Here is a 22736-nt window from a genome sequence, read left to right as displayed (position 1 = left end):
CTGCGAGGTGTCAACACATCCCAGGGGTTTTGCCAGCTGGGAATTCTGGCTTGTCCCAGCTGACCTCCGGCCACCCTGGTGAACCTGGCACAGGCACGGCCACCTCCACGCATCCAGGGCTGGGCAGCCATCGTGTGGCACGGCACGGGAGGAGCGGGAAGGAGGCGAGCCGAGCTGGCGCTGCGGGGCGGGTGACACCGCCAAAGAGGAGGAGGACGAGGAGGAAGGGAGCGATGCCAGGTGAGGCTGCGGTCACTGCGCAGCCGGGCCATGGGCTGGCTGGCTGTGACAAGGCCGCTGTGACAACGCGGCTCGTGTCGCCTGCCGGGTCCCGAGGGCAGAAAGCATCTCCCTCGTTAGGCGCGCTCGCCGCTCTCGGGCCGCCTGCCCGCCGCCCGCAGCTGTTCCTCCTCCCCGCTGCGCCCGCCGCTTGTCTCCCCGTAATTAAAGATCCAGCGACCTTTGCCGACTGCCTGAGACGCTGGAACAAATGAACGGTAAGCGCCAGATTACAGCCCGGCTCAGCAGCCCTGCAAATCCCTTTAATGAGACATTTAGGCAGGGCCAGCGGGGTGCCCGGCTGCCGGGGTGGGCTGGCGCGGCGGTGACGGCACCTCGGCCAGCCTGGCCATGGCCTGGGGATGGCGGCACCGCGGTCCTGCTGGGCCAGGAGCCTGGGGGCATCGTCCCCGCAGGCATCCTGGCACTGAATCCTTGCTGGAGGGGGCACCGTGGCTGCAGCTTCTCCCACATCCCCTCTCGCACCCACACGTGTCCCATGGGATGTGGGAGCAAGGCTGTGAGTGGCACCAGGACAAGCCTCCTGCAGGGACACGGAGTCCCTGGGAGTGGGGAGAGGGCTGACGGCGCTGGGAGCAGCCTCCTGTGGGGACATTCGGTCCCCGGCAGTGGGGAGAGGGATGATGACAATGGGAGCAGCCTGGTGTGGGGACATGGAGTCCCAGCAGTGGGGATAGGGCTGGTGACACTGGGACCAGACTCCTGCGGGGCCACAGGGTCCCTGGCCGTGGGGCTGAGGGACACACAGCGAGCCCAGCCCAGGACTGCAGGGAGGTTGATCCCTTCCGACTGTAATATCAAAACCTGGAAAAGCCTGAGTGACTGATGGGGCCGTGTGGCTGCGGATCGATGGCTGACACGGCTCGCGATGTCACCGCTCATATTAGTGCCAAATTAAGCTGTTTACTCCAAGTTTGCCCGCACAAGGAGAAGCCGGGGCCGGCACACGGAGCTGAAGATGGATGGTGGTGCTCAGGGGCCCAGAGGGGGGTTTGTCCTGCTCTGACAGACAGTTTGTAACAGCACCACCTTCCTCTCCTCACTTTCAACTGTGGAAGGTGGAGATGTGGTGAGGGGACTGGGGGAGTGCCAGGACTCCACCCAGGCGTGCTGACCACCAGGAATTTGGGCTCATCCAAGCATCCTCAGGGAGCTCGATGCCCCTGTCCCCCTTCTGTGACCAAAGTGTCCCCTAGCTCCTCCACAACAGGGTCCAGGTGGGTCAGGAAACACAACCACATTCCCTCTGGATTCTCACTGAGCTGACGGGTGTCCCCAGCTTATCTGCACTGTCCCAGCATGTCCCAGCCCCAGGGGTTATCTCCAGTGTCCCTGCGTGCCTCTGAACGGGGGGATTTATCCCTGGTGTCCCTGGGTGAGGCCATCCGGAGCCATTTATCCTTGGTGTCCATGGATGCCCTCATCCAGGGGCATCTATCCCTGCTGTCCCTGGCTGGCCTCACCCGGGGCATTGATCCCTGCTGTCCCTGGGTGTCCCTGCCTTGGGACATTGCTTCCTGGGGTCCCTGAGCTCAGAGTTCCTCTCCACATCCCTGTGCCAGGTGTTTATCTCCAGGCTCTGTGGCATTCAGTGATTCTCTGCCCCACCCAGCTCACCATGCCCAGCCCTGCTCCATGTCCTCCTGCCACCCGAGTCCCTCCCCACGGCTGTGACGTCTTCCCCACTCTCCCCCAGCTGGGGACTCGTTGGCCGAGTACCCATTCCCAGCAAAATCTGAGGGAAGACCGAAAGGATCCAGGAATCCAGGTCAAACTCGGCCAGCACAGGGAGGAGAGCCGGGATGCCACGCAGGAGAGCAGCAACATTTCCCAACCTGGTGATCCCAACGTGGCTTTTTCCAAGCTGACCTTAATCCCTGGCACCTGCTGGTGCCCCCAGCCCCGGGATGCTGGCATTTAGGGACACGTGTGACAGCCAGGCAGCGCCGAGGGTGGCAGCGCCGGGGCTGCTCCCTCCTCCCGGAGCGGTGCAGGCGGAGAGAGGGCAGCGGGCAGAGGCGGGGGCCGGCAGCATCCACCTCATGCCTTTTAATAAAACATGAATTAGGTGCCAACGCGTATTAGATTCACTTCCCCAGTGACAGAAAATCAAAGGCTTCTCCCATCTTTTCTAGAGGCGCGTTCCTGATTGATCTGGAAGAAGCAGCTCAGTGCGAGGGAAGGAGTCTATACACACCGAAACAGCTCTTTAATTTCTTAATTTAATATCTGACACGTAAAGATTCTCATTAAGCCAGTCAATGAAGCCTGGAAATACAATTTTCGTGCAAACTGTCGCTATCATAACTTACACAAAACTTCAGATGGTGCCCTGTAAGCGGTGTGATTAAAACCATTCATCTTCCCTGGCAGCCGCCCGCTCCCACACCCCCGGGCCGGCCCCAGCCCCGTGCCCACCCCGGCCGGTCCCCGTGGGTGCCACCACGGCGCTGGGCATCCCCTGGTGCCGGCTGGGTCCTGCGGGATGCGGGGCAGCGCTGTCGGGAGCGGCAGGAAGGGGCACGGGCAGGATCCTGGGCAGCTCCCACCAGGCACAGCCTCCACAGCGCGTCCCCAAGCTCCGGAATCCCCCCCATCGGGGCATGCGCAGGAGGGAGAGCTTCCCAAAGACACTAATTAGGCAAATTAATTCCTATGGAGTCGCAGCTCTTCGCTGCTTTAAAAGAGGGAAGAAAGGAGAAAAAAAAAAAAACAACAAAAAAGCCACTTACTTCAGTGTGATTAAATCCCAAATATTGAGACGTGGATTAGACCTGAGACTGCTCCGTGGTGAGTGACCCCACAGCGGAATCGGTGCCCGCCTGGCACAGAGGAAGGGGGAGGTTTGGGGTTTGCATGGGGACAGGAGCCCTGCTCCTCCTGCTCATTCCTCACATCTCCTGGTGCTGCCAGCGCCGGGCAGCGCCTGGGTTTGCTGGGCTCCTTCCTCCTCCGTGGGCTCAGGAAGAGGGTGGTGAAGCTGTGTGGGCACAGGACACCACCCTGGCACAAGGCAAAACCTCGCTGAGTTTCGGGGTGCACTCAGGAACCAGCATGAGAGGGGTCCGGGCAGGGCTCCCATCCTCAGCAGGGCCTGAGAGGGGATTAATGATTTCTCTGGCGTTTATTCCTCTCCCACCCTTCATTCCCCTGCCGTGACCCAGCCCTGTGGAACATTTCAGCTCCAAGGAAACTCCAGGAATCTCCCAGCAGCTGGAAATCAGTTCAGGACATCAGGATGGAAAAGAAAAGCCACTCCAGGCACTCTGCAAATGCTGGTGGATCTGTGTCACCGCAGTGGGAGCAGGGAAGTTTCACAGAATCCCAGAATGGTTCAGTTTGGGTTGGAAGGGACCTCAAAGCTCATCTCCTTCCACCCCCTGCCATGGCGGGGACACATTCCACCAGCCCAGGTTGCTCCAAGTCCTGTCCAACCTGGCCTTGGACACTTCCAGGGATCCAGGGGCAGCCATAGCTTCTCTGGGCACCCTGTGCCAAGGCCTCAGCACCCTCGGGAATTCCTGTGCCAGCAGTTGGTGTCCATCAAGGAAGAGCTGGTGACCGGGGATTGGGGAAAGGGACTCATGGGCACCGTGGGCTGTCCAGCCCTTGGGTCTCTGCCACCAGCCCAGTGCACCCCACGAGGGTGCTGCCTGTGGGTGTAGGGTGTCATCTCCTGTCCCCCCACCCCAAGCACTGCCCTCCTGCTGGGGAGGGGGCACATTCCAGAGTTCCGGATGGATCCCACAGGTACCCCAGCCAAGGCCCAGCTGCCATGCCTGGAAACCAAAGGATGCTCCAGCGAGGTGGAGATTGGGAAGAGCCTCCAGCATTGGGACAGCCCCTGCCCCTGCATCCTTCCCCGTGGCACAGGACGGGGTGGCACTGGGACAACTCAAGGGTGTCCAGCTCTGCTCCCCAGGATGCCAGAGCTCCGTGCAGCTCCAGGGGACAACTGGGCACCAGCAGGGTCACCCAGCTCTGCCACCTCGAGCGACTTCGACTCCAACCCCTCACCAGAGAGCAAACCCGCTCTGCACAGCCAGCACCCACCTCACCCCAGCCGTGGTTCCTGCACCCCAGGGGCACCCTGTGGGTGGCCCAAGGGCTCAGGGGGACGAGCTGCCTGCTCATCCCGCTGGCAGAGCTGCTTTCCTTGTCTTTCTCGCGCGCGTTATCTGGAGCCGTCGGAGCTGGCAGCTCCTGCCAGCGCTCGCGCAGCCTGACGTCGGCGCGGCTTGGAAGTGCGCGTGGCGTGTTTGATGTCAGGATTACCGGCTGGCTGTATTGTAAATGCTAAAATGAAATAAGAAGATTAGAGAAGAAAAGCGCCGCTCCGCAGCGCGCGCCTGCCGATTGCCTCCCGCCGGAGCCGCCGCCGAGGGCGGGGGGCGCGGGGGACCCGGCCCGCTGGCAACCAACCCTGCCAGGGAAAGGGTTAAAGGGGCCCAAGCAGCTTCCAGAGGCGCTGGTGCTGCCGCCACCGAGCCAGGGGGAGAGGTGGACGGAGCCCTTCCCGCTCCCCGGGGTGCTGGGATTCTCTGGCTCACGTGAGTATTGATGCTGTCACCCCAAGCTGGGTCCTGGCAGCCCCCCCTCCCCAGCCCTGTGCCCCCCAGTGCTGGGGCACAGCGTGGCGGGGTGGTCTGGGGTTGGGTGTGTGCCCGCAGCCTCGCTGGGGAAGCTCTGCATCCCTTCCCACCCTGCTGCAGCCCTTCCCGGGAATGAGGGCACGGCCGCCTCCCAGCCTTGGGAGCGGGTGTTCGGAGGGGGAAAGGCTTGTGCTGCCTCAGAGAGGGGTGAGGACCCTCTGCGGGTCTTTTGGGGGGAATCTGGGGGCGTCCAAAGGGCAGCGTGGTGCTCTCTGCTCCCTCACGTGGCTGGCAGGACATTCCTGAGCCCAGATCCAGCAGTGGGCAACTCCACGCCCCTCCTGCACCTCCTGCTCCCCCCACAAGCCTCCATCAGGGCCCTGCAGGAAAGAGGGAGGGAGGGAGATGGGGTGCAGGGTCAGGCCCTGCCGAGCCACTCTCCATCTCCTGCTGACAGCACCGTGCCCCCGAGCACCTCTGCCGGCACCCCGGGGCCCAGCCCCACGCACGCCAGGCTCTCTGTGGGCAGCAGGGCGCGGGAGTGCAATTAGTCTTTATTTTGAGCCGTGCCCTTGGCCTCAGCCTGGCAGAGCTGTGGCTTGTCCTGCCCGGCCCAGCGCTGGAGGAGGAGGAAGAGGAGGTGGAAGCTACATCAGGATTTTCCCTGCATTTCTCGCGCTGGTCCTGCGGCAGCGCGTGGGGCACAGGGTTGGGCTTCACGCGCAGTCCCACATCCCTCCCGGCAGGATAAATCCTGGGCTTGCAGCTCCTCCACCCTTGGCATGAATCTCCCCTGGCAGCGACCCCACCCAGCCAGGGGACGGCTCATCCCTTCAGGAATGCTGTGGGATCCCTGCCCACACCCTGGCACCCAGGACTGGATGCAATAGCCTGTGCCCAGCAGCCACGTGTATCCCAGGCGCTGTTCCATCCCTCACCTGCTCCTGTTCCCTGCCAGGGCATCCCGTGGGCGTCCCTCAGCCCTGGAGCAGGCGGGACAGCGGGAAGGAACCTTCCCTTCCCTTCCCTTCCCTTCCCTTCCCTTCCCTTCCCTTCCCTTCCCTTCCCTTCCCTTCCCTTCCCTTCCCTTCCCTTCCCTTCCCTTCCCTTCCCTTCCCTTCCCTTCCCTTCCCTTCCCTTCCCTTCCCTTCCCTTCCCTTCCCTTCCCTTCCCTTCCCTTCCCTTCCCTTCCCTTCCCTTCCCTTCCCTTCCCTTCCCTTCCCTTCCCTTCCCTTCCCTTCCCTTCCCTTCCCTTCCCTTCCCTTCCCTTCCCTTCCCTTCCCTTCCCTTCCCTTCCCTTCCCTTCCCTTCCCTTCCCTTCCCTTCCCTTCCCTTCCCTTCCCTTCCCTTCCCTTCCCTTCCCTTCCCTTCCCTTCCCTTCCCTTCCCTTCCCTTCCCTTCCCTTCCCTTCCCTTCCCTTCCCTTCCCTTCCCTTCCCTTCCCTTCCCTTCCCTTCCCTTCCCTTCCCTTCCCTTCCCTTCCCTTCCCTTCCCTTCCCTTCCCTTCCCTTCCCTTCCCTTCCCTTCCCTTCCCTTCCCTGGATTTGCCAGGGATGGCCGGGGCTGGCTCTGTCCCCTGCGGGACTCACCCCTCCCACATTGCCGCGGGGCTTCTGTTGCTTCTGCGTGCAATTAATGAGCTTTAATTGCCTGTAAACACATCCCCGGCAGCGCCAGAGCCGCCATGGGAAGACGATGGAGTAGGGAAAAGGGAATGGGAAAAGGAAATCGTAGTAACTGTTGCTACGGCTGGACCCACCATTCCCAAACTGGGGCCGCTGGCATTGCCCAGCACCGGGCAGGGGACACGGGGGTGTCAGCGCAGTCCCGGCGCCCCTGCCCTCGGTGCCACCAACACCTCTGTGCCACAGCGCTGAGCCACGCGGGGCTCAGGCACCGCACCAAGAGCCCCCGAGCTGGGGTGTGAGTGCATTTGGGGTCCCGCAGAGGGGCTGGGGGCAGTGGGGAGGGGTCCCTGCCCCCCCCTTTTTGCTGTGTTTGGGGTGCCAGGGAGGGGCTGTGGGGCTGGCTGTGGTGGGAAGGGTCCCTGCCCTCACCCTCTGGCTGTGGGGGAGACCCCACAGAGGGTCTGTAGGGTTGGGGGCAGTGGGGAGGGGTCCCTCCCCCCTCTGCGTGTCCCCTCGCTGGACACGCACGTGGCACCGATGAAGTCTGCAAAGCTCGGGGCTGGCGGTGGCAGGAGGAGGGGGCTGTAAATGCCATTTTCTAGCTCAGTGCCCTGAAACTCTCCCTGACGCCGGGGCTTGAGCACCACGAACAGCGCATTTTAATCACCCTGAGGGATCCCTGCCCCCATCACGGCTCCTGGCACTGCCCCCTGGCACAGGACGGGGTGGCACTGAGTGTCCGGGACTGCTCCCCGGGGTGCCACCGTGGGGACCGATGTGACACCAGCGCGGGAGTGACACCACCTCTGTCCTGAGTGGGCGCGGCATCGGTGGCATCGCACGGGACGCATCACTCGGCCAGGGGTGGGAGGGGTTCTGAGGTGCCCTTAAGTGGCCACGGCGACCTGGCCAAGCCCGAGGAGTGGCCCAGGAGGTTTAACACCACCAAGTGCTGGTGCTGCCCCTGGGCTGGGGCAACGCCGGGGTCAGTCCAGGCTGGGGATGAGCAGCTGGAGCAGCCCTGGGGGAAGGACCTGGGGGTGCTGGGGGTGAGAGCTGGACCTGCCCCAGCCCAGAACCCCCCTGCCCTGGGCTGAGCCCCAGCGTGGGCAGCAGGGGAGGGGGGATTCTGCCCCTGTGCCCCCTCAGGTGAGAGCCCAGCTGCAGAGCTGCCCCAGCCCTGGGGCCCAGCACAGGAAGGGCCTGGAGCTGCTGCAGCCAGGCCAGAGGAGGCTCCAGGATGATCCGAGGGATGGAGCAGCTCTGCTGGGAGGAAAGGCTGCGAGAGCTGGCATTGTCCAGCCTGGAGAGGAGAAGCTTTGGGGTGACCTCACTGGGGCCTTGCAGGGCCTGAAGGAGCTGCAGGAAACATGGAGAGAGACTGTGGAAAAGGGAATGGAGGGACAGGACACAGGGAATGGCTTCCCAGTGCCAGAGGGCAGGGCTGGATGGGAGATTGGGAAGGAATTGTTCCCCGGGAGGGTGGGCAGGCCCTGGCACAGGGTGCCCAGAGCAGCTGGGGCTGCCCCTGGATCCCTGGCAGTGCCCAAGCCCAGGCTGGACACTGGGGCTTGGAGCAGCCTGGGATAATGGGAGGTGTCCCTGCCCATGGCAGGGGTGGGATGGGATGAGGTTGTCCCAGCTTTCAGCTCGGCAATCCAAGGAAGTTTTGCCCTGAGGGCCGGGTGTGGGAGCAGCGGGAGCAGCCGCAGCCGGAGCGACAACGCGCCCGCGCCGGAGATAAGTTCCTGCCACAAAGTTTCTTTTCCTGCTAATTTTCTGATTAGCTCCTGTCTGATGCGACGGCAGCCGCGCTCCACGGAGCTTATTCCGAGGCGGCGTAATCTTTGTAAGCAGCAGAGAGGGGCAGGGCCGGCGCTGAGCTCCGGCAGCCACAGCCCTGCGTCGGGAGGTAATAACTCTTCAGGGACTGACAAGCCGCCGGGAGGGCTGCGGAAATCCTTTCTGCGGATGAGCCGAGAGGATTCTCCCGCTATCCCCCTAAAGCCTGCGTGTCACCTAGTCCAATAAAAGGCATTATCGGGAAGGTGGGATTTTGTTCTGGCGTATCTCGGGCCTCCAGCCCAGCCCCGGCTCGGCTGGTTTTGCATGAGAACAGGGGGGTGAGAGCACGGCGGGTGCTGGGTGCTGCCTCCAGGGATGCTGGTGGGTGAGGAGCTCCAACCCATTTTCCGTGCCTGCTCGCCACCCTGGGAACGGCAGCAGGGCCCAGCGCTGGGTCGCAGCCCCGCCACTCTCCCATCTGCCTTCACGGCGGTGGGAGGTGGAGGGATGGGGAGTTCGGGGGGCTCAGAGCAGCCGGGTGGACCCGGCACCTTTAATGCCTCAGCCTCATCCTGTGCCATCCCTCAGCCCAGGGGGATCCTGCACCGGGTACCAGTGGAGAGCACTCCCAGGGCTGGGAAGAGCGTCTGGAAGGGAGCAGAGCTCAGGGTGCAGGATGCCACCTCGGGGTGGTCCTGGCTGTCCCATGTGCCCTGGATCCTGCACCCCACAGCAGATGCCACATCCCCAGGGATAGGGGCGTGTACCAGGCCACCACAACCAGCTGGTGCCCACACCCGGAGGAGGCACCAGCCCTAACTCCTGAGCTTGCAGGGGCTTCCCCGCTGCCACCCACCCCGTCACAGCTCCGGGAGGAGGGGACCAGGCACGTGCAGGCCTGGCAGTGGCGGGAGCACCCACGCCCGCTGCACCCGGCTAATTTACTGCGTCGCTGTGCGCCGCGCCAGCCAATAACTTTGAAATGATGTGGAGATTTGCAGCCAAACCTTCTCATAAAGAGATTTAGGAGGGTGACAAAGATAATTAAACATCCTTCCCCAAGTATTGACTTGCAGCTGAAAGGGGAAAAAATAACTACATTTTTCACAGTCTTTTTAAATCATCCTGATGCCCGGCTGGGGCTCTGTGCAAATAAGCCTTGGCCTGGCAGCCCTGGGGCTGGGGGTGCCAAATCCCTGCCTGCCAGCACGGGAATAACATGGGGGAGCAGGGAGGGAATCTGGAGAGCCTGGGGTGGTGCAGGAGCCCAGGATGGGCAGGGCAAAAAAGGGGGGGACGTGAGCCTGACTGTCCCCTGAGCAGCCCTGAGGAGGAGGATTCGGCTAAAACAAGGAGCAGGGGGGTGGGAGAGAGAGGAAAGGGGGGGCACAGGGTCCCAGTACAGGGACAGCAGGGAGGTGGCAGCTGGAGGAGGACAGGAAGGAGCAGCAGAGGGTACATGGGGACTCAGAGGGTGAGTCACAGCATGGCTTGGGTCGGAGGGGACCTTAAAGCCCATCTCATCCCAACCCTCCCATGGATGGAGTCCCATCCCCCCTGGGACCTTCTGAGCCACCTACAGTGGGACCCCCGGCAGCCAGGGCAGAGCTGAGGCCAAACCTCATTGCATGGATGAGCAGGAGAACCCCACCCCACCCTTCCATGCTCCTGGGACCGTGTCTGGCAGCCTCCCCCCACACCCCTCCGTGCTTTGCCACCTGGCTTTGTCAGCTGGATGCCCTGAGCCCCCTCCCGGCCTTTGCCTGGGGAGCTGATGCTGCCCCTGCCCAGCCCCTCGTGGTGCCAGAGATGACCCCGGGGGACAGGGCAGGGGCCCAGAAGGGCTGGACACCCCGGCTGTGCAGGGTCCCAGCTGCAGGGGCTGTGTGGAGCAATCCCACGCACGGAGACACTTTTCCCTGACACCAGAAACTCCCAGAGTGGCAACAAAACGCCGTGTTAAAGCTGGAGGTCCCAGGTGCAGGATGTCCGAGCTGTCCCCGCTCTGTCCTCTCACTGGGAGGGCTCGGGGTGCCTGAGGCTGACGGGCTGGGCTGTTCGGACCTGCCAGGACCTGCTAGGACCTGCCAGGCGCAGCAGGGATGCTTGCAGCGAGCAAGGAGGACGAGGAAATTTCCCGGGAAATTTTCATCCCGTCCCCCGCTTAGCGGTAAAATTCACGGGGAGGGTCCCCCCCGGAGGGTCCCCCCCCAGCCGAGCTGGTGGCATCAGCGTGGAGCAGGGGGACACGGCTGGTGGCCGCAGGGCAGCCCCGCTCCTCTCTGTCCCTCGGCTCGTCCCTTTTCCCGGCCGCTCCCCGGTGCTGGCCATGTCGCTGTCGTGCGTGGAGCACGCGTGACACCCAGTGGGCGAGCACCAGACTGCACGCGCGGGTCCCAGGGTGGCACCGGCCTGGGAGTGTCACCCGTGCGGAATAGGGAATGGGCTGGCACCGCCCGACGTGTTTGTGGGGGGGGTTGAACTTCTTGGGTTGGGTGGGGCCACAGCTGGGGGGTCCCTGCAGCCCCCAAAGCTGTGGGGGCTCTCTGGGGTCTCCCCAGGACTTGTGGGTGCTGGAACTTTGGGGGTTTGGGGTCTCACTGGGGCTCTGGGGTCTCTCCAGGCACTCAGGGGTCCCTGCAGCCCCGGAGCTCTGGGGTGTCCCCAGACATCTGGGGGTCCCTGGTGCCGTGGGGCCCTGGAGTGTCTCCAAGGCACTCAGGGGTCCCTGCAGATTTGGGGCTCACCAGGGCTCTGGAATCTCTTTAGGATCTTGTCCTCGTAACTTTGGGGCTTTGGGGTCCCATTTGGGTCCCCAGGCTCACTGCAGCCCCTTGGCTCTGGTGGCACTGGGGCTCTGGAGTCTCCCCAGGACCCCAGGGGCCTCTGCAGCCCTGAGGCTTTGGGATCTCACCAGAGCCCCTGTGGGTTCCTGCAGCCCTGGGATTCCAGGGCAGTTCCTGAAGTTCTGGCACCACACTCAGCACCGGGGCTACCTGCAGACCTGGGGCTTTGGGATCTCCCAAATTTATAAGGTGGGAGCCCCAGGGTGTTTGATGCCTTGCACCACTCCTGGGTCAGGATCTTGCTTTTCCCTGGAATTCCTTCCTCTCTCTGTGTCCCTCAGAGACCCTGATGTCTCTCAGGTATTTACCACCTTCCTGCTCCCAGCCTGGGACCATCCTCCCCTCCCAGCCCCCAGCTCCTGATGCAGCTCTAACCCTTCCCGGCTGCTCCAGCTGGGTTTCTCTGGGACAAGAAACTCTCAACCCATCTTTTGCTTTCCCTCCTGACTCTCTTGCTCATTCCCCAGGGGATAACCCCTGATGGAACAGGGATCTGAGGGTGGTTCACATCAAGCCGGAACAGAACCGTTTTCTGGAGGAAGAACATTTTCGTTCCAGTTCGCGAAGGCTTTCAGAGGCGATTCTTGGAGGAGCAGGAGCGGTGGCTGCGGAGGGGATCAGATGTTCCTCTCCAGCTCGGGAGAGGCTGGGAGCTCACCCTGCTGAGGCATCCAAGCTCATTAACGGAGCTAGGAACACCCACACGCACTGCCCTGCAACCCCACTCCCGACATGGAAATCCCACATCCTAGCTCTGGAGTCTGTAAAGACACTCGGAGGGTTTAGAACATGACCTGGAGAAGGAGAAGAGGAGCAGGAGGAGGAAAAGACCAGTAAGACACAGACAGGACAGAGCTGGGTGCTCCTCACTGTGCCCTAAGCAGGGCTCTGCATGTCCTGACCCCACCAGGCTCCGGAGAGGCTCCACTCAGGGCATGGAGGGATGCTGTGACAGTCCCCTGTGTCATCCCCACACAGGGACAGCGTGGCCAAGAGCAGGACTCTGCTGCTCACAGCAGCCCCGGTCAGCTCAGGGAATGGAGCTCCAGCCACAGAGGATGGGAAGGACGGGACTGTCACACCTCGAGGGCACGTCACCAAATTGCCTCTGAGATCCAAGAATCATCGTAATCCCAGCACAGTTTGGGCTGGAAAGGACCTTAAAGCTCATCCAGTTCCAACTCGTTACCATGGGCAGGGACACCTCCCACTGTCCCAGGCTGCTCCAAGCCCCAATGTCCAGCCTGGCCTTGGACACTGCCAGGGATCCAGGGGCAGCCCCAGCTGCTCTGGGCACCCTGTGCCAGGGCCTGCCCACCCTCCCGGGGAACAATTCCTTCCCAAGATCCCATCCAGCCCTGCCCTCTGGCACTGGGAAGCCATTCCCTGTGTCCTGTCCCTCCATGCCTTGTCCCCAGTCCCTCTGCAGCTCTCCTGGAGCCCCTTTAGGCCCTGCAAGGGGCTCGGAGCTCTCCCTGGAGCCTTCTCCTCTCCAGCTGAGCACCCCCAGTTCTCCCAGCCTGGCTCCAGAGCAGAGGGGCTCCAGCCCTGGCGCATCCCCGTGGCCTCCTCTGGACTCATCTAGCAGCTCCAAGGTCATGGAAGAGAAGTTCAACGAGATGTGCCAGAGGCAGCATTAACGTGTGGCTTCCCCCTCCCTCAGACAGCTCCCGGCAGCACCCAGATCCACACCTGGGCTCCGGAAGAGCCGAAGGCGGTGATAAAGGGGTTGGTTGGAGCCCTGAGCGCTTCCAAGTGGGACACGGGAGCCCAGCTCAGCCCAGCTGGTGGCTTGCAGGGGGACATGGTGGCGACCAGCCAGCTCCTGGGTGGCTGCGCTGTTTTCCAGCTTGAACACTGACCCCAGGGGCTGCTGCAGAAGGGAAGAAAGAACTTTCCACTCGAGTTTCCAGCTGGAACAGCCAGGGAGAGAAGCGCTGCCGTGTCTCAGGTGCAGAGCAGGGCTGGCTCCACCTCAGCGGCGCTGAGCAAGCAGCTGCTCCTTCCCACAGAGCCTGGCGGGGCTCCTCCATCCCGGGACTGCAGTGTCCTCCCTTCTTCCACCCCATGGACCCGCTTTGGAGCTCCAGAGCCCCCAGCCGCGGGTCCTACCCACCCCACACGTCCACACGAGGCCTCTCCAGGCTGTGTCGGGGTGACAGTCCCCCCACGCACAGGGACACGCTCACACACCCCATGGCACACTGCAGCAACGGGGTCAGACAGCTCTGGGCCGTAAATCTGCCTGGCCAGACCCGTTCCCTGCTCCGCAGCCCCAAGGCCACCCCAAGGTCTTTCCAGCCCCGCATCTGCCCCTCCCTTCCCACTGCGGCAGCTCTTTAACCAAGCGTGGCGCTCAGCACTCTGCCCCTGGAGCATCCCAAGGTGGGAATCACGGCCCCACAGAGAGCCTGCGTGCCTGGAGGAGCAGCAGGGGCAGCCACGGGCAGCCCTGTGCCTCAGCAAGGCTCTGGGAGCAGCAGCAGCTCTCCAGCTTTCTCCCTGCTGTCCCTTCCATGAGTTTTTCCCCATTCCCCGGTGCCCAGGTGATGCTGGTGCCAGGGTCAGCACCGGGGCTGCTCCCAAACCTCATCACAGGGTTGGATGAAGAGGGAATTGCACCCTTGCCTTGCAGGTGGGGCTAATCCAGGGGGAAAAGGAGTGAGAGTGGCAGAGCCTCATTCCAGGTGGACTTCAAGAACCCCAAAATTCGGGCCAAGAGAAGCCTTGTGGACATCAACAAGATGGGCAAGATAAGGCCAGGTTTCACCCCGGCTGGGGACTGAGGGGCTGAGCAGGATCCCAGTGAAAGGAACTGGGACAAGGTCCCAGATGAGGTTCTGGACAGGAGGATGGACAAATGGGACAAGCTGCACGCTGGGCAGCAGGAGGAGGATGTGAGCCCCAGTCTGTGTCCTCTGTGCAGCACCAGGGAACCCCAAGCTCTGTGCTCAGAGTGCTTCCCAGTCCAGGGGGAGATGGAGGGGCTGGAGAGGGAGCAGCAGATGCTGCTGGCAGGGCTGGAGCCTGGGGCTGTGAGAGAGGTGGGTTGGGATCTACCAGCATCCTGCAGGTGCAGTGGGGACAGAGCCAGGCCCTCTCGGTAGGGCACGATTGGTACCAAAGGACGAGGGACATTCACTGCAGCTTCAGGCTGGGCAGCAGAATTGATATTTTTTCCTGGTGAGGTGGCACAGCTGTGGGGCTGAGCTGAGCAAGTCCATCCTTCCAGGCTGGGTCAAGCCACGGGTGACCTTTCCTGCGCTGGGGGTGTCCTGCTCAAGGGGGGGGGCGGCGGGGGGGTGGCCAGACACCCCCAGAGGTGCTTCATCCTCTGAGCCCAGCGAGGGGCAACCTCCCCCCCCCCCATAAATTCTTTCCCTCCCCACTCCAGAGCCCACTCCACAGCCCCAGGCCACGCTGAGAGCCGAGGCCCTGTGCGCTGGACCGCGCCCCCACGCCAGGGCCCGCTCTAGCCCACATCGCAGGTGCCGGGAGGCCCGGCCGCTGCTCCCGGCATCAGCTGATCCCTCCAGCGAGCCGCTGCTGCAAAGTCAGGCACAGAGATTGCCAGGGCGCCGGCGAGGGGACAGCAGGGGTGGCAGCACGGGGGGCTCGGGGAGCCGGGGGGCAGCTGTGCCCTGAAAGCCGAGCCACCTGCGCGCTGCTACCTGCTGAATAATAGAGGAGCTGACAGCCAGCGGAGAGAAATGTGATGCTGGTGAGCCAGCCCGGGGAGACATCTGAGCTGCCGGCAGCTGCGATAGCAACTGCAGCCAAGGAGCCTTCCAGCCCTGCGCGCCGTGCCCGGGCTGCCTGCAGCTCTCTGCCCATCCCGGGGTGGCCGGGGCCCGCTCCAGGGGCGCGGGCTCGGGGCTGGCGGGATGATGTGAGCCGCAGCGGGCACCCAGCGAGGCAGAGCTCAAGGGCAGAGCTGGGTTTCCCGGGAGGTGAGGCAGAGCCTGCCCGCAGCCGGGGCCCGCACCCGGGGGGCAGCAGCTCAGCCCCATGTCCAGAGGAGGGGAGATGGTTTACATCCCGGATGACTCCGACTTCAGCTCCTTCAGGGATCAGTGCGAGAGCCTGGAGGGCTGGCACTGCCGGTACAACAAGGCTGGCGTGACCGTGTGGAGTCAGGGCCAAGAGGAAAGCTGCACCGTGCAGAAAATCAAGGTAAGCGGACGCTTCCCCGCCCCAGCCGTGTGCCCGGCGGCTACCGAGGGTCCCTAGGGACCAGCCCGTGCTGCAGGTGCACGGTCCAGCCTGCCTGGGGGTGGTTTTGCCCCCAATTCCAGGCCCCTCTGGCAGGTTTAGACCCCCAAAGGTGCTTCCCAGCTGCTCCGCCGGCTCCTGCTGCCGGCCCCGGGGCTTTTCCTGCCGGGATCCCTGCAGCCTCCTGCCGCGTGGGCTCACGTGGCGGCTGCCCCGATCCCGACACGGGCAGGAAGGCCCTGGGATCAATTACGTTATGGAGATGGCCTTGCCGGGAGCCCCCGGACACGAGACGGGCTCGTGGGACGCCTCCCTGGTGTCCTTTCCCTGGGGCACAGCCCCTCACATCCTCGCGGGAGGAGATCCCGTGAGAGCCCCAGGGGCTGTCTCGGGGGTGTTGTCGCTTGCCAGGGGCTGGATCCGGGTGCTGCAGAGGGGCAAGGAAGTTCAACCATCCCTCAGGTACCTTGCTGTTCATCTACACGGCCCCAGTGACAGTGCCAGGTGACCGTGGGCACTTCAGGAGTGGCTGCAGGGTGCTGGGGGCACAGCGTGAGCCCATGGTGGGCATCACGGGCTTTGGCTTTTCTGGCCACCAAGAATCCCGACTCCTGGGCAGGGATGGGATCCAGCAAAGCAAGGAGAGGCAGAACATCCGACCTCCAGGACAGGCCTGTGGAGAGTGTTCAACCAGGGGTGTTAGAGGAGGGTTGCCGTGGCCTGGAGAGCAGGGAAGGCACGGGGAGGTGCTGAGGAGGGAACAACACTCTGGAAGAGGCTCTCCCAGCGCTGTCCTGACCACAGAACATGCAGCAGCACCTCTCCTGCAGCCGGGGGGCACGAGGAGGAGCTGGGCACACTCTGCTGTGGACAGAGACCCTTCAGGGCCAGGGGGAGGAGCAGGAGCAGCACTCTCGCACAGGTGCAGCTGCAATCCACATTTCCCTGTTGCCATGAGCCAGGGAAGAGCTTCTGCACCTGGATCAGGGAGCATTTGAGGCAGCTGGGCATGTACAGGACCAGGGGGTGCTGAGGGGCCAGGCCAACGCCTCTTTGAAAAGTCCTGGTGATTGCAGCAGGTCCCTGAAACCTGGCAAGTGGCAAATGCCACATCCCTCTCCCAAAAGGAAGCTCTGGGGCACCGTGGGCTGCTCTGTCACCTCCATCCCTGGGAAGGACACGGAGAATGTGCTCCTGGAAGCCGCGTTCTGAAGGAGAAGGGCAGTGGTGACAGCAGCAAGGACCTGCCAAGGGTAAAGCACGCCTGAGCAGCCTGATTGCCTCCTGCAGGGAGAGGTCTGGCTCTGTGGGCACGGGCAGTGCCAGCCTTGGACAGGGTTCCCCGTAGTCTCTGTGTCGTCGCATCGGTGAGATCCAGACTGGAGAAGTGGATGTTGCTCGGAGTGACCAGGACAGGCCGGCAGGAACCCCTGGAGTCCAGCCAAGGTCCAACTCTCAGCCTGGCAGAGGGGGTGCAGCTATGTCCCCCCTGCCACCACTGAGCCCTACAGGGAGGGGACCCCAGGCAGGTCCAGGGGAGTCAGGGACCATCACCCAGGCGGGTTCAGTGCAGTAACGGGGTTTTCCCCTGCCCTGGAGATGGCCTGGGCATGGTTCAGGGGTTGTCACAGCCCAGAGCCCCTTCCCAAAACATGGGATGGAGGATGCCACCCAGTCCGAGCTGCACAACTCTCTCGGGGTCAGAAGAGCCTTGGTCTTTCCATTAACTGAAGGAGTTAATTAACCCAAAGATTCCCTGAGTAGCTGGAGCTCTGGATTTGTTCCACCTGGATTCCCTGTGGATGGGTCTGGGCTCTGTGCTTTCCCCGTGCCAGCTGATCAATTGCTGTGCCTGGCAGGGCTGCTGTTCATCCGAGGATTTAGTGGAGAATTTGGGGGGTGCAAGACTGCCACGGTCCCTCTGTGACAGCCGCGAGTCCCATGAGCTCCACCTCCAGCTGGAAAAATCCCTCACCCTGCAGCAGCAGCACCTCTGGGTGCAGCCAGGGAAGGAGAGCAGCAGGAGGGGGGCTGGGTGCTCCCACCTTCCCCCCGGTGCCCTGGGGACTGCAGCACATCTCCGAGCCCGGCCTGGGCACGAGTCCAGCACTCCGGGCACCAACCATCATCACCCGGGCCACCGGGGAAAGCTTTGCCCGAGATTGATGGGACCTGCCACGCTCGGAGGGCCATCTCCGGTTACACGGCACCTCATCAAAGATGCAAGGGCTCTAACGAGGAGCAGATGACATCTCCCTCCTCCCGGCGCTGCGAGGAGCAGGGCGGCCGCCTTCATCAATAATGCACGGCCGGCGCGGCCGGGCAGCTCCGCGGCTCCGGTTACAGCCGGGACCGGACCCGACAGCCCCCCGGGACCGGACCCCCCACCCGAGACCATCGTGAAGGGGCACGGGCACCCCTTTGCTTGCCCAACATGGGGACAGGGCAGGTCCACCAGGCATTTGAGGGCTGCGGGTCTTTCCAGCCCCGCTCTGGCTGCAGGAGCGGTGGCTCTGGGGCTGTCCCGCATCACCAGTGCAGAGCATCCTCCAGGGCACAGGGACACGGGGCAGCCCAAAGCCCCCAGGTGGGCACAGCTCCGGGGCTGGGTGCTGCCCCCCGGCCGTCTCCCCACAGACCCGCATCTCCTGCAAGGACGTCCCGGCCGAGACCCTCTATGACGTGCTGCACGACACCAGCTACCGCAAGAAATGGGACTCCAACATGATCGAGACCTACGACATCGGGCGCCTCACCGTCAACGCCGATGTCGGATACTACTCCTGTGAGCAGCCCCTGGGACCCCCAGCGCCCCCCTCCCCAAGCCCACGCCCCTGTGAGTGTGTGGGGCCGTGGGGGCTGGGGTGAAACAGGATCTGTCCGCAGGGAAGTGCCCGAGCCCCCTGAAGAACCGGGATTTCGTCACGCTGCGCTCCTGGCTGCCCCTGGGCAATGACTACATGATCATCAACTACAGCGTCAAGCACCCGGTGAGCCCCGGCTGCCCGCAGGCCTGGGCAGGGCTGCCCGCGGGCACGGGCGGGCTCTGAATCCCGCAATCTCCCCGCAGAAATACCCGCCCCGCAAGGATTTCGTGCGGGCCGTGTCCCTGCAGACCGGGTACCTGATCAAGGCGAACGGGGACGGAGCCTGCACCCTCTATTACCTCACCCAGGTGGACCCTCGCGGTGAGTGCCCGCAGGAGGGGCGGGGGCTCACCCGGAGCTCACCCCCGTGGCTCTCCATCACCCAGGCCCAAGGAAGAAGGGGTGCCCACCCCAGCCCTGGGGGTGCTGCAGACTCGTGGTGCCTCCTCCGGGGCTGGCCCTGCTTTGTCTGAGTGATGGGGCTTTGGGCTCTTGCAGGCTCGCTGCCGAAGTGGGTGGTGAACCGCGTGTCCCAGTTTGTGGCACCGAAGGTAAGGGGGGGTGCGTGGCTGGTGCTGGGAGTCACGGGCAGCAGGGATGGGCTGCCCCAAAGTACCCCTGGTACTGGGTGGGAGAAGGACGGGGGAGCCAGCACCCACAGGGTGGGTGCTGGGTGGCCCAGGACCCACAGGATGGCTGTTGGATGGCTCAGGGCTCTGAGGATGGATGCTGGAAGATCCAGAACTCATGGGACAGGTCCTGGGAGACCCAGAGCTCACAAAACAGGTTCTGGGTGACCCAGGGCCTACAGGACAGGTTCTGGGTGGCCCAGGGTTCCCAGGATGGGTTCTGCAGGACCCAGGGCTTGCAGAATGGGTGCTGGGTGACTCAGTACTCATGGGACAGGTCCTGGGTGGCCCAGGACTCTGAGGATGGATGCTGGAAGATCCAGAACTCATGGGACAGGTGCTGGGTGACCCAGGGCTCCCAGGACAGATCCTCAGTGACACAGGGCTCACAGGATGGGTTCTGAGTAACACAGGGCATACACTGGGCACCTTGCTGGGGCAGAGAGGCCCCCATCCCCTCCCAACGCCCCAAAACCCGCAGTGGGGGGGAGCTGGGAGCTGTCCCCACAGCCTGGGGTGGCCCCAGCCCCGCTGTGCCCGCAGGCGATGAAGAAGATCTACAAGGCTGGGCTGAAGTACCCAGAGTGGAAGCGCCGGCACGACCCCGAGTACAAGCCCTGGGTGTACCCCGAGCAGAACACGCTGCCCAGCGTGAGCCTGGCCGAGCTCTCCGTGCAGCACGCGGATTCCCTGGAGAACATCGACGAGACCGGGCTGTCCGAGGACCACCTGAGTGCCAGTGACCACGAGGCCTGAGCCCTCTCTGCACAGAGGAATCCCCTCATGGCCGAGGCTGGGCACCCAGGGGGCACAGCTGGGAATTTGGCTCCCTGCTTCCCAATAGTCACATCTGCTCTCCAACTCCTTCATCGTTGACCCCCCTCCCTACCCAGGCAGCGGGGAACTGTCCCGTGGGCTCTGTGTCACCGGATGGAAAGTGAAGGTGCTGGAAGGACAGAGAATGGGCACCCTGGTGCCCCCTGTGCCCACGGAGATGTCCCCGCAGGAGACAGGGCTGGCAGTGGGTGTTCCAAGGAGAGCCTGGGCAGGCTGAGGTGGGCAGGAGCTTTCCTGGCACCAGGATGTGGCTCTGCCACTGTAAGACCCTCAAAGGCCCAGAAGGGACCCCAAAAGTGGGGGGGACTGTGAGGGTCCTGCCCAGGTTTTGCAGCAGCACAAGGCGTGGATTGACCCTGTCTGGCCTGAGGTCCAGCTCTGCCAACTCCGAGCTCAGGCTGGACCCTCTCCAGCCCTCCACACCTCTCCAAGCTTAGTGTGACCCCTCCCTCCCCCATCTCAGGGAGCGCTCCCAGGTCCTCTCCTGAGCACCAGGCTCACCTCTGCAGGCTGGCTCTAGCCCAGCTGGCTCTGGGGACCCCTGCCCCTCGTGGTTTTTGGGGTTTGTCCTGGCAATGGGGTCTTGGGCCACCTGTGTCCTCACTCCCCCAGTGTTTGCCACTGCTGTGGTTCCTGGCACAACAATAAAGGGGTTGGTGTGTGCGAGAGCATCGGGCTGGCACGGGATGGGGAGGGGGCTGGCACGGAGCCCACCCGGAGCCATCCAGATCTGGGTGGGAGTGGAGGGTCCATCCCTGCAGCCCCAGCACCCTGGGGTGACCCTCAACAGGGACAGAAGTGGCCACAGCGGGACAGGACAGAGGGATGCCAGGCTTTGCACTGCCATGTGAGCGTGTGTGGGCACAGGGCAGCTTCCACCGGACAACAGGAAGTTGGTCTAGACAGGCCCTGCCGTGGGAATACGCTGACAAATGAGGGATTTTCCACCCCCTCCTCGTCCCCACTCTCCGAGGTTGCCGGTGGCTCCTGGGCTCCGTCCCCAGCTGGGTTTGAGCCTGATCTGTGCAAGGTCAGTGCAAACGGGGATGTCACTGCGGCTTTTGGGGTCCCTCTGACCCAGCCTCACCCCCCTGGTCCCCCTGGTCCCCCTGCAGAGCTGTGAGTGCTGCTGCCCTGTGGGTGCTTCCCCCACACCCGGAGCTTTCCTTCACCCCAACGCCTCAGGCACGGATGTTTGCTGTCCCCCTTTAGCCACCCTGTTGGGTCACGGATGTCCCCTGTGCTGCCTCGGGGGGACCCCACACACACCCACACCCACACAGGGTGCTGGGAAGGGAACAGCAGCTCCTGGCTGTCGGGACAGCTGGATCCCGGGCTTTGCAGCTGGGCTGGCTGCACAGAAGCCGCCTCCGCCAGGAAAATGCGGAAAACGAGGACAGGGGATGTGCAGCTCCCAGCTGGCAGCATGCAGTGAGGGGAGCTCCCTCTCCCCACGCTGCTCCCACCTCTGCCGGCAGACGCGGCACCTGCGGCAGGGATTATTTCACCCGTGAAAAGGCACATCTCAGCCCCAAATTGCCCCAAAACCACTCTGGCAGAGCTGGCAACCGTGGAAAATCACCCCTGGGTGCTGCCCTGATGGGGCAGAGCCCACTGGCAGCCCGAGCCCGCAGGGTGCTGGGGTGAGGAGCCAGCCGCAGCCCTGCGGGAAGGAGCCTCATCCCTCCACATTCCCGACGTTTCTCCGCAGGATCCAGGCTGCGGCTCTGCCGGGGGGTTATTTTTAGCCAGCCCTGAGTGGGAGTGAGGAGCTGCTGCCTGAGCACCGGGAGCCCTGCGGGGAGCCCCAGGGGGAGCTGTGCCGGGCTGGGTGACACCTGAGCCCGGGATGCGGCCCAAAGTGACCAGGAGGGTGGTGGCACACGGAGTGTCCCTGTCACTGCTCCGCGCCCAGCACTGGGCTGTAGGAGAGCTGCTGGCCCCCGGTATGATCCGGGGTGAAGCTGGAGGGGCACCGTGGGGTGATTTCTTTGGGAACGATGTGCCATTCCTGGGTTTCCTGTGGCACAAACAGCAAAAGGACCCGCCGGCGGCATCCTGAGCGAGGGATGGTGCAGGCAGGGTGCGGGGGGCTCGGAGCTCCCCGGGGGCCCTCGCCGGGATTTTGGTGGCCCAGGACCCGCTTGGGGCGAGGGCCAGACACGCGGGGGCTGCGGCCCCGCACGAGAGCCCAGCTGGGCGCTTTTCCTGCCCGGCCCCGAGCGCAGAGATTGGAAAGGAAACGGGAAGCTGCTGCTGGACGAGAGATTAGCCCGGAGGCGGTGATGTCAGCCGCTCCTGATGGATGGGGGGCATCGGGAGCGTGGCACGGGCCCCGTTCTGGCCACACGCCGTGTCAGACGTGCCCCTGCTGGGGCAGGATGTGACTCCATCCCCGGATGCCATGATTTGCGTCTCCTGAGATCACGGATAGGTTTTGGGCAGCTTTTGGCCCCACCACCCAGCCCAGGACTCTGATCCCAGCGAGGAGCCCCCCCAGCAGCCTCATGGACTGGCCCTGAGCAGCGCTTCTGCCAAATTCCCAAGACTCCCGTTTCCCCCTCCTCCCCCAGTCCCTCCCGGCGCCTCAGCTCTCTGCCGTGCCCCCTCCAGGCTCAGCCCCAACCCCACATTTCCAGCTGCTCAATGGGATATTTCCTCTCTAGGGATGAGCCTTGAGCGTCCCTCACGCTGTCCTGCTCCCCAGAGCTGCTCCCACCGTCACCCCACACATCCCCCAGCAGGAGCCTGCGCGGGTGGGGCTGTAGGTAAAGGAAAAACTGCCCCAGGGGGCAGCAAAAGCTGATGGAAGGGGAGGGATGGATCGATGGATGGATCGATGGAAGGAGAGAGGAAGGGAGGGAGGGGGAAAGAGAAGGAGGAAGGGAGGGAAGGAAAATGGATGGAGGGATGGACGGATGGACATGGGAATCTTGAGGGACAGTGTCATCCTGGCTACTGCCCAGGAAAGGGAAGGAGCACACAGACCTTCGTGCTGGAAGGATCCAACCTTCACTTTGATGTTTGCTTCCTCCAGCTCC

The 22736-nt window shown here is 63.6% G+C and overlaps 1 protein-coding gene across 1 annotated transcript; it reads left to right on the top strand.

Annotated features, from left to right (window-relative positions):
- Positions 1–14767: 14767 nt before the first annotated feature.
- On the top strand, positions 14768–20361 carry LOC116451657 (START domain-containing protein 10-like). Its single transcript, XM_032125314.1, has 6 exons — positions 14768–15323; positions 18000–18147; positions 18249–18352; positions 18433–18550; positions 18728–18780; positions 19402–20361. The coding sequence occupies exons 1-6, from the start codon at positions 15159–15161 to the stop codon at positions 19612–19614; spliced, it is 801 nt and encodes a 266-aa protein (XP_031981205.1). The 5' UTR covers positions 14768–15158; the 3' UTR covers positions 19615–20361.
- Positions 20362–22736: the final 2375 nt, after the last annotated feature.

Source organism: Corvus moneduloides, chromosome 15 (assembly GCF_009650955.1).
Source record: "Corvus moneduloides isolate bCorMon1 chromosome 15, bCorMon1.pri, whole genome shotgun sequence".
Classification (NCBI taxonomy): domain Eukaryota; kingdom Metazoa; phylum Chordata; class Aves; order Passeriformes; family Corvidae; genus Corvus; species Corvus moneduloides.
This window is presented reverse-complemented; position numbering and strand designations above follow the sequence as displayed.